Raw genomic sequence first — 16,435 nt, 5'->3', positions numbered from 1 at the left:
GTGCAAAAAAAACAAAACTAAACCTTAGGGAAGGACGGGTAATACCCTGTCGTGGATGAGATTTAAAGTTGGGGAAAATCGCTCCTAAAACGGGACGGAAAAGGGTTTAGGGTTGGATTAGGCGACACCGCGAAATCCTTAAACAAAGGGCATATTTACAAAACAAATCGTATAACACTGTTGCTGTAAAACTTAGGAAATATGCTCCTAAAACGGGACGGAAAATGGTCCTAAAACAATATTTATTGCTGTATAAAATGTTGTAAGTGCTGTATAAATTGTTAATTATGATGTAGGAAAATTGAATGACTTTTCTTTGTGACATGTTATTGTCACAAAGAACACACAATTCTACTTTTTATTTTCTTGTGACATATTATTGTCACAAAGAACACAAAATCCTACTAATTATTGATAAGGTCACAATGTTCTTTGTAACATCATAATGATATCAAACTTTTTCTTTTTAGCTTCTTTCTGTTTGCTTCATCGGCTATGCGAAGAGGGCATGTTCTCTGTCGTGGGTAACTCTTTCTTTGCGGTATGCACATAGCCTCTTTGGCTTGGCTCGCTTTTTCAATGGCTTGTTGTTTAGCTGACTTCAATCTTTTTCCACTGCCCTTGTTGCGTGCTTGTTCCGGAGGGTGGATAGTGACTTCAGACGACGAGATGCAGCCCAATAGAATCTCCATCTCTTGGTCTTTTGTAAGCGGTTCAATACATAACTTCTGCCGGAACTCAACTAGGAAGGATGCTAACTCTTCCGTGTGTTCAGCAGGTAAAGTTTTGAGAACACCAACTATCTGACGGAACTCTGACCATACGTTGCATAAATGACTGTTATCAGACGTAGCCATATATGAATCCTCAATGACATTCCCATTCGAATCAAGCCTAGAAGTAAAACAGCAGGTTACTATTTATCATGGTGAAAATGTTACTATAAGAAATTATGGTTACAATGTTACTGTAAAACAATTACTGTAACAAGTCAAAACTGTCACTGTAATAATGTTTTCGAATCAAACCTGTTTGCTGCGTGTGTGTTATTTAGCCAACGATCTACAATGTACTTGCATGGTATTCGCCCAATTCCTTTGCCCTTGTACACCCACACAATATGCCTGCAGAGTAATCCAATTCTTTTGAACAGTTTACACTCGCACACTGCATTTGTGCTTCTAAGGTCAAACCTCACCTTGAAAATTATGTCTGTCTCAGCATCGATTACATGAATTATGCGCACATACTCCTCCTTCTCAAAGTCATCAACACCACATGAATCGGCAGCCATTACTTCTTCTTGAAACACCTTGATCACAGCATGTGTGTATATAATAGCGCCAAGCTTTTCTATAGGTAATTCTGTCTTAAGCTCAGGGAATGAGTGGTCACTGTTATAATCATCGCACCTTCGTGTATAGCGCTGCTGGTCCATAGCAGTTTGGAACCTGGTTTTAATGCAACAAGGATTCGGCAACAAATTATTTATGTAACAATGAAACAATGGTACAATAACATACACTGTTCCCGGGTACTGTAAGGAATGAAAAAGAGTTGTTTACCTCATCCAAAATTCGACCAGTGTACCAAAGTGATTCTCATAGCGCTTGAAAAACGAATTTGTACTTTCTGATCGTTATGTTGTTCTTAATACGCAGCTGTGGACAGCGGGGGCCCACGGGGGCGCTTGGGAGGAAAAGAGAAACAAGCGTTTGCATTTTTGTATGGAGTCACCACCAATTTTTATGGGAAATTGGAACCGTTCGAATACCTCGTGTCATGTCAAGACACAAAGTAGAGACATGAACACTAAGCAATCGTTACCCTTAGCATTCTATTTCTAGAATGACTCTCGTGGATGCCAATGAACACGGGTGTTCACAGATATCTGGAGTAAGGGGTGAGGGTACGTATTAGGAAGCTCTTTTGATCGAACACCTAATCCCGCCCGCCTCGATAGCGGCCTCTACTAATGATTAGGGAAGTTATTCGTACTTGATATATCGTCGATTGTATGCATGCAATGCAACATCCAAGTTTTAATACTAGCATTTGAGAATTAATACTAAGTCGGTGAACAATTAATTTAACAATCAATTGGGTCGAAGTAGGATTTAATGCTCAATTACATGTGAAAACATACAAGCAATAAAAGAAACATAATAATTATAAATTACAATAATGAAAATTACAATGATTACAATGGATTAGGCGATTTATGTCGGAAATACCTTTAAAACGGATAATTTGAGAAAAAGAATAAAAGAAAGAATTAACGAACAGATCAGAAGGTGATAATACGATTAATAGTCAATTATACGTAGACTAATTAACTAAGTCAAAGCAGAAAACGGAGTTCAGGGACAGAATTCAACCCGGAACAGGTGCAGCAGAGCTGCGTCCTTTGGAATAGGCGCAGCAGATGCTGCGTATGTTCCTGACCTGAATTCTAGCTGTGAAGCCGGAATTGCGTGTTGTTAATACTCGTTGGTAAATTTAATGATTGGATTAATTTATTTACTCGGATGAAAGTGGTTAATAGGTTATTTACATGTGATTGAGGGGTCATAAAACAATAAAACATGGATAAGACGGAATATAAACGAATTAATTACATGGACGAATGATTGATTAATTACAGGAGTGAAAGAAATAGGCTAAACAAGATGAATTGATGACAAATTAATGACGAATAACATAATAGACAGATGAAAATATATCAAAGGTCGAATTCCAGAAACTCAATATGAACAAATTGAATTCCTACAACCCGGATTGAATTTAATGACGAAAACCCGCAAATATGAGATTATAAGGGATTTAAGTCGGATTTATGATGAATAAAACATATTAATGATGATGATTATAATATACATGTGAAACTAATGTGCTATTGCGATGAAGAATTAACAAACAAACGAAACAAATAGACACGGACAATTACACGAGGACGAACGAAGAAGAAAGGAAGCGAGGAAGCTGCGGCGGCCTCACGAAGAGCGCGCAGCAGGAACTGCGCTCCTTTGAAGAGGCGCAGCAGTTGCTGCGTCCTTTCTCGACGGTTATCTACTGGAAATCCGTAAAAAGAGGTTTTAAAGCGTGGTTTTAGAAATCGGTTTTAATGATATTTTCGACATAAACCTTACATTAATGGTACAAAAGCAAATAACAATAATAAATAAAAGAAGGATTTACACCCTCAGACTTACATGTTGACGAAACGAGATGAACTAAGATATCGATTAGTGATGCTCGACGCGAATGTAAAGAAAGTGCCCTCGTAAGAGGAAAACAATTAAATTAATTAAGTTGATTGATTGTGGAGTTGGTCAAATTGGTCGGTCATGCAAACGAGGCTGGTACTCAGAAGGATCCGAGCTTACGTGGTCGAATGTTCAAGCTCGTAGACGCCAAAAAGTAAGAACAAAGTCTAGAATGCAAAGGGAGAAGAGAAGGGCGGACACTCGCGTGAGAAATATGAGGAGCGAAGGCTCCTATTTATACTAATCACGTGGAGGAATTAGGGTTTCGGAGACTTTTTGGACGTGAATCTCGGAAAGATATGAAAAATATACGAGAAATACGCAGAAAAGAGCCTGGGAAGAGGCGCAGCAGCAACTGCGTCTCTTGGAAGAGGCGCAGACACTGCCTGCGTACGTTGTTCCCAAGGGGTTTCCTCCTGCGGAAGAAAGATTTCTGTGTTTGAGTTATGGTAGGACGGAAATAATTCGGTTTTACTTAATATCTGATGTGAATATTACGGGAAATTGTTTACCAAAAGATAAAATTTATGAAATATGGAATAGAAATATCCGGAACATCCCAGAACATTCTGACTCGGGATTTAACGGTTATCAAAAAATGAAGACGGTTTTAGGCCCGGACTCCAAATGTACTCTAATTACTGTCAAAACGACCGTATCGGCACGTAGATGACAACTAAGAGTTAGACATAAATGTTTGAGCGATCACTTGACGATAATCTTACGAATTGTCACAAATCGTTCCGCGTACCAAACATGCGGCCCAATCATCACCGGGTGGTTTGCGAGAGGTGCAGAAATGAGGTATCTCTGAGCCCCACTTTGGCGAGGCTTGGACAAGGCGAAAGTCAAAGTATAGCCATCAGGTCAATCGAAGATTACAACCTGACGACTATGGCGACGCGAGGCGGCTCAAGGGGTCTGAACCAAGGACCTGTCGTCGGGAACATTTTAGAGTCTGTCGACTATCGGGGTGAGTCGTTTAAAGTCCATTAGACTACGTAAGGAGGCTCGCCAGCCATAAGAAGAGATCATACCTGAGACTTCTTCTCGAGATGCTTCCGGGGTGCATAGGAGCTAAGGTTAAGACCTAAAAGATATATAAGGATTGTGCTAGGGTATGGGGCCCTAAAGGAAAGCATTGACGGGAAGGAGGCCAAATATAAATTCAACTTAAGGGTAACCAAAGCTTGGGTATAGGAACTATATTGCTTTGGGAACTTCTGGGGAACGACACCTTTGTCGAACTCCGCGGGGAAACACGAAATATTGTGAGTAGCAGGACACAGGCGGGAGCTGCTGAGAGAAAACTGCTTGGGTAGTCTTCGAGAAACAATTGCGAGTAGCGAGGACACAAAGCGGAAGCGAGGGGAAATCGCTTAGGTAGATGTTAATCCTCACGTCTTGAGAGGGATGAGACGTCCGCTTACTCTCGTTGGAGACATGATTGGGAATTATTCTTCTTGTCATGAGAGGGAAAGTATATCCGCTTACTCTCATTTGGAGACATAATGAAGGTGTGTCGAATTCGTGAAGGAATAAATGCTCGTTGCGACAAGCAAAAGGTCTTGGAAGGAATAAATAACGTGCGACTCTGCTGGCATGGAAATGCGGGCCGGAACGAAAGAAAATCGTCAAACGGACCAAAAGAATAAAATAGCATCGGGGAAGAGGCGCACCAAAGATGGGCCCACAAATAACGAATTCATAACGAATTTTTGAAAATCCGTATGGAGGGAACACAAGGAAGAGGCGCAGCAAGAGCTGCGTCTCTTGGAAGAGGCGCAGCGCCCTCTTTGCGTCTATTCCCCAAAGTGTTATTTGCGTAAAAACGCGATAATCAGAGGTTTATGTTCATTATTTCGAAACACAAATCACACAATTTCTCTCTCAAATCTTCACCATTTCCGCCAAGGTTTGATCCAAAAGCTTGCATTAATCATGAATAATCGAGGTATGTGTCTCGTTCTTGCATTAATCGTCTACATTTACTCAATTTTGAGCCGAAAAAATTAGGGTTTATGACCCATTTGATCGAAATTTTAGGGCTTTTTCCCCAAACGCATTTGCCTTGTCAAATTGACATTAGAAATGGATAATAGGTAATATTAGGAACATAAACATGTATTTGTCTCGGCTTTTTGTTGAGTTTTGAGCCTTTGAGTGAAATTTGAGACGGTTTCACAGCTAAACCGTAAATTGCTTCGAAAATAGCCTTAGGATTGCCCATTTGCGATGAAACTTGATATTTGGGATCCTTGAATGATGGGTAAACTTTCTACCATCTCGGAATTTTGGTTTGTGACAGCTTTTTCAGGACACTTTTCTAGGGCATAATCGCCGTTATAACGAAATGCTGCCGAAATTTCGACTCGAATCCGGAACTAGGCTTCAAATTAGGCTTGACTTGACCCAAATTACCACATGAGTGATCGGGTAGGTGGGAATATGGCCAAGGATGGCAAGAAAAGAGCGATTTCAGGGCTTCCGAAGGCTCGAAAATCCCTTAACCAAGGCTTGTCGTCACGTGACGCGGCCTAAATTTGCTTTAATGTTACAGGTGATGAGGCTTCTACTTCTGGGAGAGCACCCATGGAGATAGACGTTGCTACTGTCGAGGAGGCTTTAGAGCAGGCCTTCACCGCTGCGGTGATGGCTGCTGGGGACGAGGTCCATGAGGAGGAGGCTGTCGAGGAGGAGGAGGCCCCGAGACGGGCCAACGTTGGGCGAGGAGGTCGTCAGCTGAGAGGAACTCCTGCGTGGGTTGAGACTTGGGAGAGCAGGCACCTGCTGTGGGCTGTAGAGGGTCACCTGTCCTACAGGACGGTGAAGAGTTTGGTAAATAGGAATTCACTACTCATTACTCATCCTCTTTCATTCATTTGTTCAAATTCCTTTCAAATTTTATTCAAAACTAAAGATAGCTTTTGTTTCAAATCACAATAGGAGGACGGGAACATCAGGTCGTTCTCGGGTTACACGACAGCGATGGAGCACTACGAGCGGCTGTCGGCGGAGGAGCGGGCCATGATCGAGCGTGGAGCGTTCGGTCCTTTAGTGCAGGTCGGGAGGGACATCGCGAAGAGGAAGCTGCGGGCTAACCTTAGCCTGGTCCGCGCTTTCTTGGACCGATTCTGGGGTACGACTTCCACGTTCCACATGCCTTTCGGTGAGGTGGGAGTCACTCTGGAGGACTATGGCATGATTTCTGGTCTGTCGTACGGTGCCCAGACCTTTGGCGGAGTACGCTGGAGGGCCTCCTTTCGTGGCTGAGGTCCTTCGGCCTAGGAGCCCGAGCCGACTGCTGTTGAGGACGTCGATGGGTCCTGTGTGGTACTTGGGCGAGCGCTTGGCTCGTCAGTGTTTTCGGGACGTGTTGACGGTTCCCGTCGATCCTCCCAGGACGATGTTGAGGGAGCCTTCTGAGGCTGAGAGGGAGGCGGACTTGGCTGGTGTCGTGGTGACGCCCTCCTTCGCACTGGCGAGGACTACTCGGCGTTCCTACGGGAGGTTGGCGTCTTGGCGGTAGTGGTGAGCATCTTTTATTTTTCCTCTTGATTTGATTTTGAGATTTATGATGAAAGATCATCGATTAGTTAGAACCATTTGTCTTTGCAGGAGGTCGAGGCGGCGGGCATCGAGCCCCCAGAGTACCCCGAGACCCTCGAGTACACTGACGCGACCGGGAGGACGACGATCTCCGAGCTGCGTGACTTTGACGTAGCCGTGACGGATGCTGGCCTGGACGATTGGCAGCATCTGATTCGGAGGGTGAACCTCTAACTTGTATAACTTTTGTGTAAGAACACATTTGATTGAGTTTGTTCAATTGTTGAGAATTTCTTTTTGAAAATGCAGGTTGCGCCGTCTCGGTTTGTGGCGTTGTGGAGGGTGGCCAACCGGCTGCGAGCTACTGCCATCGAGGCACTTGTCGGCGGTCGAGGTCGTTAGGTATGAACCTTATGCCTATTTCATTTTTTATTTTTGATTTTCCGATTTTGCTTGAATCGATTGACATGAGCCAATTTATTGTTTACAGGGTGACCGCGAGCTGGAGCGAGAGTTGACCTAGTCTCGGGAGGATACAACTCGCTTGTTGAGGGAGATCGAGGTTCGGGACGCCGAGATCGCCGTTCTTGCGGCGAGAGTTGCAGATTTGGAGGGCGCCCAGCAGTAGTTTTGTGTAGCTTTTTGCCGTATTTTGTACATTTTGACACTGATTTTGAACATTTTTGGACTCTGTTTGGGGCTCGAGCCCCCAGTTTGTTGTACATTTCCTTTGTTTGGTGTATATACGACGGCCTGAGTACCTCTGCTGCTGGGTTGTGTTGCTTGTATCTGCAGGTTAGTTTTGAACAGGTTTGGTAGATGACGGTTTACGCCGTCATGCTGCCGAAATTTACATAGAAAACACGCAAAGCATACATTTATATATACATATGGCCTTAATTAGCGCAAAACGAGTGACTCAAAAGAATGCAAAAAAAATGCAAAAATTTTGTCGGAAATGACCGGACGGTAGGGAGGGTTCGCCGTCATGCTGCCGAAATTTACATAGAAAACACGCAAAGCATACATTTATATGTACATATGGCCTTAATTAGCGCAAAACGAGTGACTCAAAAGAATGCAAAAAAAATGCAAAAATTTTGCCGGAAATGGCCGGACGGTAGGGAGGGTTACCCCCTAAAAAAAGAAAAAAAAGAAATCTATAAGTTAGAAATGTAGAAATGAAATTAAGAAATTGAAATTAATATAGAAATGTTGAGATTCGGTAAAATAAATGAATTAAATGAGAAATATTAAAAATTATTCTCTAAAATGATGAATTAAAATGAAAATTACTTCCTAAAATGAAAATATACAAGTGTGATAAAATGGCAAAAATGTCGATGTCGCCTCGAAATGCGTGCCCGCGAAATTAGGAAACCTGAAACATGGTAATCTTCTCGTATTTACCAAAATAATAACCTGTAGGAATAGGAAATTATTCGTCATGGAATTAAGAAAGATCCAACGCGGAAATCACAGAAGTGAAGCTGAGGAAGAGGCACAGCATGAGCTGCGTCCCTTTGAAGAGGCGCAGCAGGTGCTGCGCCTGTTCCCAAGGTGTTCTGCTCTGACGAATTTTTGGAAACAGAAATTAGTATAAATAGAGACGTCGATGGAGCTTTTATTCATACAAATCTCCCGTCTCTTCTTCGTCTACTTGCATAAAATTCTCAAAATAAATTCTTTCGTCATGAATACTTTGGAGATCCGCTTGAAGGAATGGACCAACGAATTTTCGAATATGGAGAAGCATGATATGGGTGCTTATAATTTTGGGTCTTTGTTGAGTTTAAAACTCATCAAGGTTGTTAAACCGTTCTTGGATGCTTGCCTTGACTATTGGGACCCGAATTACCATGTTTTTGCGTTCCCTGGAGGTGATATTTGCCCATTTCCTGAAGAAATTGCTGCTATTGGTGGGTGGGATCCCGAACATTTGCCTGGCATTCCTTCTACTTCGCAAGGGTACAAGAGCAAATTTAGAGACTTGCTTGGATTGACTAGACTTGAGGTGGACCGTCTAGTTACCTCGAAAGGCGTGAGAATGTTGGACTTCATAGATCGATTCATCAACAGAGCCGACCCCACCGTTTCTCATGTTGCTAAGCTGAGAGCATTTGGCTTTTGCTTGTTGCATGTGTATGTCTTCCAAGGGCATGTTGATGCAGACTTGAGAGGTGATCCCCGTCTTCTGGGCCTTGTTGCGCAGATGGAGCTGCGCAGGAGGCCAGCTTGCTTATGCTTAGGAGAGATTATTTTGGGCTTGGATAGTAGGAAATCCAACCGCGATCTACCGTATTTGGGAAGCCTCGTCCTTCTGCAGGTAAAAGACGTCTTTTTTTTTTCTTCATTTTTTTTCGTTTTTATGGTGTCTAATACCCGCTTTTGGTAGGTTTGGCTTATGGAACAGCTCCGATTGATCGAGCCCCCAGTTCATGTGCTTTCCTATCATGCCCACTCGATTGCGATGAGGACGAGGTTGTACATGGTGGACTTCACTCAGTGCGTGATTCCGGAAGAACAAGTGAAGAGCGACGATGGCCGTTGATTAGGTGGGTCGTCACCGTGGTGGCACCTCAAATCCGTCCTTTGGAGTATCTTCTTTGGATCCCACTAGGTCCGTGCGCATTCCTGGATTGGAGTTTATGGTGTGCATCTTCCGGAAAGGCGATGAGACAAGTTGGGCTGAAACAGACGATCCGAGGCTTGACACCGTCCCGCAGACTGCTATGGCGCTTACTACAGAGAGCCGAAGAGAGTGGGCCATTAAATGGGCCCAAAGAAACATGTGGTTCTTGAATTTCTCTGCCAATGCCTTGCGGGTGTCGGATTCTTATCTGAGATGGAGAAAGGCTACTACTCCGGAAGAGCGCGAGAGACTGAGGAAGCGTGAGCCCGTTGACTACAAGGTGCGCGAGGTAGAGAAAGAGAAAGATAAGCACCTGACAGAGGGAGAAGAAGAAGCCGGGTTTCAAGTTGTTCATCCTTCGAAGAAACCAAAGACTACTCCTGTCACGGAAATGGTGGTTGGCAAGAAAGGAAAGTCTAGGCCTCGAGAAAGACCGTTGATGATTAGGTCTGAAGTGGCGCAAGAGCGTCCGGCTCGAGGTCGTGACAAGAAATATGACAAGAACGACAAGGGCAAGGGGAAGATGGAGGAATAGCCCGAGTCTTTATTTATTATTTGATTATTATTATTATTTATCGTTGTAATAAAAAGGTGGGGTTTTTAGAATCCTAGCCTGTTCTATTTTTATTATGTAGCTTACTATTATTATTAGAAAATGAATAAAATAAAAAAAGGTTAAATGGTTATGAAACCGTTGTGATTTTCTATTTATTATTCTTGTCGAATTTCAAATGCAATGCAAATGTCCTTCTAGTTACATTTTAGATATAATGGGTTGAATCCTGTGAAGGATTGCCTACGTATTCACGTAAAAAATGAAATCAAACCCTTGCGCGTAGTTCGAGTAAATATAAAAGAATAATTGTTCTAAGCAAGAGCTTGTAATGAACTGAGAAAATAAGCATGAGCTTTTACTTACTCTGAAGGTGCGAATTTAGTTTATTTGATGATACGAGGATGACAAATTTGTCAAAATGCAAGAGCACAGTGACATTAGCTTATTTCAGCTTGGCCAGGGGCCGTTTATTTAGTGCCACAAGAGCGACACGTGGGGTTACGCGAGGCGCGTTTTCGTTCCTATTCTAGGCATAGTATCGTTTTAGTTGGTCAAGGTTTGTTGGGTTTGAAAACTCATTCCCATCTAGGTCTGTTATTCTAACCGCACCACCTGGGAGTATGGATTTGACTAGAAATGGTCCGGCCCAATTAGGTTTGAATTTTCCCCGTGGGTCAACAGGTAAAAGAGCTCTAACCGATTTAAGTACTAAGTCTCCTTCTTTGATGTTTCTTGGCCTAACCCTTTTGTTGAAAGCTCGTTTGATACGTGCTTGATATGTTTGGACATTATGCAAGGCGCGTAGCCTACGTTCATCCAAGAGGATGAGTTTTTCATATCTATCCCTCTTCCAATTGACTTCCGGGATTTGACTTTCTAGTAAAATACGCAAGGATGGTATTTCTAGCTCGACTGGTTGTACAGCTTCCATGCCGTATGTCAAATAGAAAGGAGTAGCCCCAGTGGGCATCCTAACAGATGTACGATACCCCCACAAAGCAAAGGGTATCTTGCTTGGCCAATCTCTATAGTTGTCAATCATTTTCTTGAGAATCGTGACAACATTCTTGTTTGCCGCCTCTACCGCGCCGTTAGTCTGTGGCCTATATGGCGAAGAGTGGTGATGCTTAATCTTGTATTTGGCTAGCAATTGCTCGGTCTCAGCTTGGAAGTGTGATCCATTATCACTAATGATTTCATGTGGGCAACCATATCGACAGATGATGTTGTTTTGTATGAACTTTGCCACATTTTTAGCTGTAAGACTAGTGTAGGAAGCCGCTTCTACCCATTTGGTGAAATAGTCAATTGCTACTAGAATGAAAATGGTGACCTCCTGTTAAATTTGGGGTTATCTTCCGATTATGTCAATTCCCCATGCGAGAAAATGGCCAAGGGGATGTCATTGTATAGAGTAATGAAGGAGGGACATGTTGTACATTCCCGAAGATTTGGCAATTGTGGCAATGTCTTACGTATTTGATGCAATCGGATTCCATTGTGGTCCAATAATACCCTAGACGTGTGATTTTCTTTGCCATCATAGGCCCACTCATATGAGGACCGCATTCTTCGTCGTGGACTTCTTCCATCACCTTTCGTGCCTGTGAATGATCAAGGCAACGTAGGACTACACCAAGAGGTGTTCTTTTGTATAATTCTCCTTACATGAGAACGTATTGGGAAGCTAGTAGGCGTATAGCACGTTGTCCCCTCTTATCCATATCCGGTGGATAGGTACCATTAAGCTTAAAATTCAGGATTGCTTGGAACCAGGGTTCCTGCGCGATCTCTTCTTCATCGGTGATTTGGTGGACATAAGCCGGCTCTGACCGTCGTTCGATGCACAAAGGCATTTCCATCATGTGATCCGGCATATTAATCAGAGATGTAAGTTTCGCAAGAGCGTATGCAAATTGATTTTCTTCCCGAGGTAGGTGTAGGTAGGTTACGTGATCAAAGAATTGAGCGACTTGGTCTATTCTAGCCTGATAAGGTGCGAGGCTTTCGCTTCAGATTTTCCAAGATCTTGTAACTTGGTTGATGATCAGTGATGAATCCCCATGTACTCGGAGGTTTTCAATGCCTAAGCTCACTGCCGCTTGTAGTCCAATGAGACAAGCTTCGTATTCTGCAGCATTGTTTGTCACCTCGAAGTCGAGTTTGTGACAATTGGTGTATGCTCGCCTTCGGGGAGAAATGAGCAACACTCCTATTCCGAATCCTCTTAAGTTCGATGCTCCATCAAAGTACAGGTCCCAGGAATCTACATCAGTTTGGAGTATATCCTCGTCTGGAAATGACCAAGTATCTATTGTTTGTGCGTCATTGATAGGATTTTCTGCGAAAAATTCGGCGACGGCGCAACCTTTTATAACTTTCAGTGGCACGTATTTGAGGACGAATTCTGAGAGCATCAGGGTCCATCTTGCTAGACGTCCGTTGAGGACGGGTTTCTCGAAGAGGTATTTGACTGGATCCATTTTGGAGTATATTTTGACGGAGTAGCTAAGCATGTAATGGCGTAGCTTCTTCGTTGCCCACACAAGAGCGAGGCATGTCTTTTCGAGTTGTGAGTATTTGCACTCGTACTCCAAAAACTTCTTACTAAGATAGTAGATAGCTCTTTCTTCTCTTCCTACAGTTTGAGACAGCATGGCACCCATGGTTGTTTCGGTTACTGTGAGATATAAACCAAGAGGTTGATCTCGTTGTGGTGGCATGAGCACTGGTAGTTTAGCCAATATCTCCTTGATCCGGTCAAATGCCTTTTGACAATCATCATCCCACATGGTGTGGTCCGTTTTCTTGAGTTTCTTGAAGATAGGCTCGCAAATCATCGTAAGTTTCGATATGAATCGACTTATATATTGTACTTTTCCCAGGAATCCTCTGACTTCTTTTTCTGTTTTAGGTTATGGCATTTCGATCAGAGTTTTGATTTTGGAAGGATCTATTTCTATACCTCATTGGCTAACAACGTATCCCAGGAGTTTGCCAGATGTTACCCCGAATGTGCATTTCTGAGGATTGAGCCTCATGTTGTACTTTCGTAGCCTTGCGAAGAACTTGAGAAGGTTCGCAATATGTCCCTCTCTTTCCTTGGATTTGACAATCATGTCATCTACGTATACCTCAACTTCCTTGTGCATCATGTCATGTAGGAGTGTAGTTGCGGTGCGTTGATATGTAGCTCCGGCGTTGATCAATCCAAACGGCATTACCGTATAACAATAGGTTCCCCATTGGGTGACAAAGGCGGTCTTATGCATATCTTCCATGGCCATTTTGATTTGATTATAACCCGCATACCCATCCATGAAGGATAGTAACGCGTGGTCAGCGGTATTGTCCACCAATATGTCGATGTGAGGTAGAGGGAAGTCATCTTTTGGACTTGCTTTGTTTAAGTCCCTAAAGTCAACACAAACACGGATTCTCCCATCCTTTTTGGGTACGGGTACTATGTTAGCTACCCAGTCAGAATACTCGGAAACTTTGATGAATCCGGCTTTGAATTGTTTGTCAACTTCTTCCTTAATCTTTAGAGCCCATTTTGTTCTCATTCGTCGAAGCTTCTGTTTTACAGGTTTGAAACCTGGCTTAATCGGAATCCTATGTTCGGCGATATCCTTGTCGATCCCTGGCATGTCTTTGTAGGACCAAGCGAAAACGTCTTTGAATTCATTTAGGAGGTCTATGAAATCGGCCCTTTAGGTAGAGCTCAAGGTAGTCCCTATCCTAAGTTCTTGGGGTTCTAGTTCGGTTCCTACATTGATGGGTTCGGTGTCCTCTATTACTGGTCCCCCTTCCCCTTCCTGTAGTATTTCTTTGGCTACGTAGGGAGGTATTTCGATCGAGTCCGGGTCTTGGTCATCCTCAGTATCATCGTAAACAGAATTGCACTCAAGATAACGCAAAGAGTAAGCAGAACCTGATTTATTCATATTAAAATTTGAGTAAAGTTGAAACAAAGAAGCCAACTGATCCATGGTCAGTGGCGGCAAAGGGACAGTGGTTGGGGCATTTCCCGAACTACTGTGACTACTCGAGGCTAAGCTAGGAGAAACAAAGGGAGTGGGGATGACGACAGGAGTAGACTCTCTAATGACTTCTCTAGACTCGACTCCGACTCCGACTCGAACTCATCGTCTTGGTTCTCCTTTGAACATCTCTCCTTCTCCGGTGGTGAGCTTGAAGAGTCTTCCTTGATTGTTGGTCCATTTGATTGATTTTCTCCATCCTTTCTGCTTGTCTTGCGTTGGTTTCGTGATTAACGCGGTGGGGTTGAAGCAATCGTCTTGAAGTATCATGGTAATGATCTCATCTGCGCTTGTGCCCTAACGAATCGATCTTCTCCAAACAATAGGCTAACAGCTTGTTCGTCTAAGCAAGGTGCTTGACGGGTTTTGACGGTAGGAACCGTTTCTGGAGGGATAAAGTAGCAATCGTGAAAGATCTCGATTCCGGCTAGCTTCCTCTCGAGATAATGCCAAGGTTCGGGAAATCCGTGAAAGAGTTCTAGACTTCCTTCTTGAACAAAGTACCCATTTAAAGTAGGGAGATAGGGTCGCATTTGGACTCCTACGTGCTTACGGTTTTGGACTTGGACAAGCATTTCGAGAACCTCCTCTTTTGTGGGTTTGTACCCTAGTCCAAGTGGTATCCTCTTTGAGTTGCCTTCCTTGTATGGTGCGAAGGTGTTTCTTCGAGTAGGGTTTAAAGGCATTCCAGGGAAGTATCCCTGGGTTTTGAGTATGTGGTTGACCACCATGTTGGAGTAGGGATCATAGTATAAGGGTGTCAACTCACTTTCTATGACACTTACACTTTGAAAGCCCCCAAGTTCGTATACGGGATCCGCAAGGACTTGATTGTTCGATTGTTTTTCGATTATTGCCTTGATGGGTGACGAAGTGATTGTCACTACTTTGCCATTTAGTGGGATCTTGATCTTTTGATGAAGGGTGGATGTTACCGCTTTGGAAGCGTGAATCCACGGCCTTCCCAGAAGTATGTTGAAGGAAGCTTCGATGTCCACTATTTGGAAGTTAACCTTTCGTTCGATTGGCCCTGTGGCTATGGTTAGGTTAACAAGTCCTACTACCTTTCGTCGTGTACCGTCATACGCACGCACACCTTGATTGGTAGGGGTCCAATCCGACTCTTTCATGCCTAGCTTGTATGCCGTTTTGAGGGGTATGACGTTGACTGCAGAGCCATCGTCCACCAAGGTCATTGGCACATTCTTCTTTAGACAAATGACAGTGATGTATAGAGCAAGGTTGTGACTAGCGCCAAAAGGTGGCAAATCTTCATCCGAGAAAGTAATAGGATTACTTAGCTTCGGTGAGTCTTGGAAGACCAAGTTGACTACATCTTCAGGAGTGGAGTTATGTGCTACATTTAGTTTGGCCAAAGCTTGCAGTAAAGCTTGGCGATGTGGGAATGAGCTTGCTACTAATTGCCAGACTGAAAGTTCAGCCTTTGTCTTCTGTAATTGCTTGAGCAAATGATCAGTGGAGTCATCTTCGTTGTCACTTGGTGTGATGACATTGGTTGGACCATTTTGAGTAGTGCTTTGATATGGACGACCCGAACGAGTTAGATGGTCCACATCTTGGTCTTCACCATTTTGGACTATTTCTTTGACTAGGGAGTTTTCACTGAGATACTCGTCCTCGTCATCGTCGGCCCAAACTCCATTGATTGCAGTTAGCTTTCTCATTCTCATGATATCCCCTTCTAGTCGTATGATTTGGTCAACTAGTTTATCAACCACGGTGATTACTTCTTGCATAGTAGCATTTTGAGAGAAGATTAGTGGCACATGTTCTTCGGGTGTTGCGTTGGGATCATGTAGAGTTGTCACCATGTTTTCTAATTCCCAAACTTGTCTATCCACACTCCTTGCCCATGTGATGAAGTCGAAAATGGTAGGGGAGATAGTAGAGTAGAGCCCTTCATTCTCGATTGCATAAATTTCATTTTCGCATGGAGAAATAAGGTGTGAGCAATCTAAGGTAGATTCATCACTTGTGATCACTAGAACTCCAAGAGGATTCTCAGTGTTGTTGGGCTTACCTCCCGGTGGTATTGGTAGTCGACCATCTTCAATCATGTCTTGAAGCACGTTTTTCAACTTGTAGCATTTTTCTGTGTCGTGCCCCTTGCCCCTATGGTATTCGCAGTACGAATTCTCGTCCCAGAATTTGGACTTCCTTTCTGGTTCGGGAGTAGGTCCAATGGGTTGGAGTTTACCATGCTTCATTAACCTTTTTAGAGCGTTGGAGTAAGTGTCCCCAAGATTTGTGAATTTCCTTGGTGGGGTGCTTTTCTTGGATGGCTCGAGAAGATTAACTTTATCGGTCTTGCTAGTAGAGCCGTATGAACGACTTGTGGACCCTTGATATCTTCGACCTACCGTTTTGG

General features: G+C 43.4%; 1 protein-coding gene across 1 annotated transcript; it reads right to left on the bottom strand.

Annotated features, from left to right (window-relative positions):
* Positions 1 to 440: 440 nt before the first annotated feature.
* LOC141627624 (protein FAR1-RELATED SEQUENCE 3-like) lies at positions 441 to 1,438 on the bottom strand. The gene is made up of 2 exons (XM_074440857.1): positions 1,029 to 1,438; positions 441 to 894 (listed from the first exon to the last, which is right to left on the bottom strand). Exons 1-2 carry the CDS (start codon positions 1,436 to 1,438, stop codon positions 441 to 443), a joined length of 864 nt encoding a protein of 287 aa, XP_074296958.1.
* Positions 1,439 to 16,435: the final 14,997 nt, after the last annotated feature.

The sequence above is a fragment of the Silene latifolia genome, chromosome Y (assembly GCF_048544455.1).
Source record: "Silene latifolia isolate original U9 population chromosome Y, ASM4854445v1, whole genome shotgun sequence".
NCBI classification, from domain to species: Eukaryota; Viridiplantae; Streptophyta; class Magnoliopsida; order Caryophyllales; family Caryophyllaceae; genus Silene; species Silene latifolia.
The sequence above is the reverse complement of the archived record's forward strand: the minus strand, read 5'-3'. Positions and strand labels throughout refer to the sequence as shown.

Excerpts from the sequence above, each read along its gene's own strand:
- LOC141627624 (XM_074440857.1), bottom strand. The coding sequence starts at position 1,438 with ATGGACCAGCAGCGCTATACACGAAGGTGCGATGATTATAACAGTGAC. Across the intron at positions 895-1,028 it reads AACACACACGCAGCAAACAG|GCTTGATTCGAATGGGAATG; the intron begins GTTTGATTCGAA and ends TTTTACTTCTAG.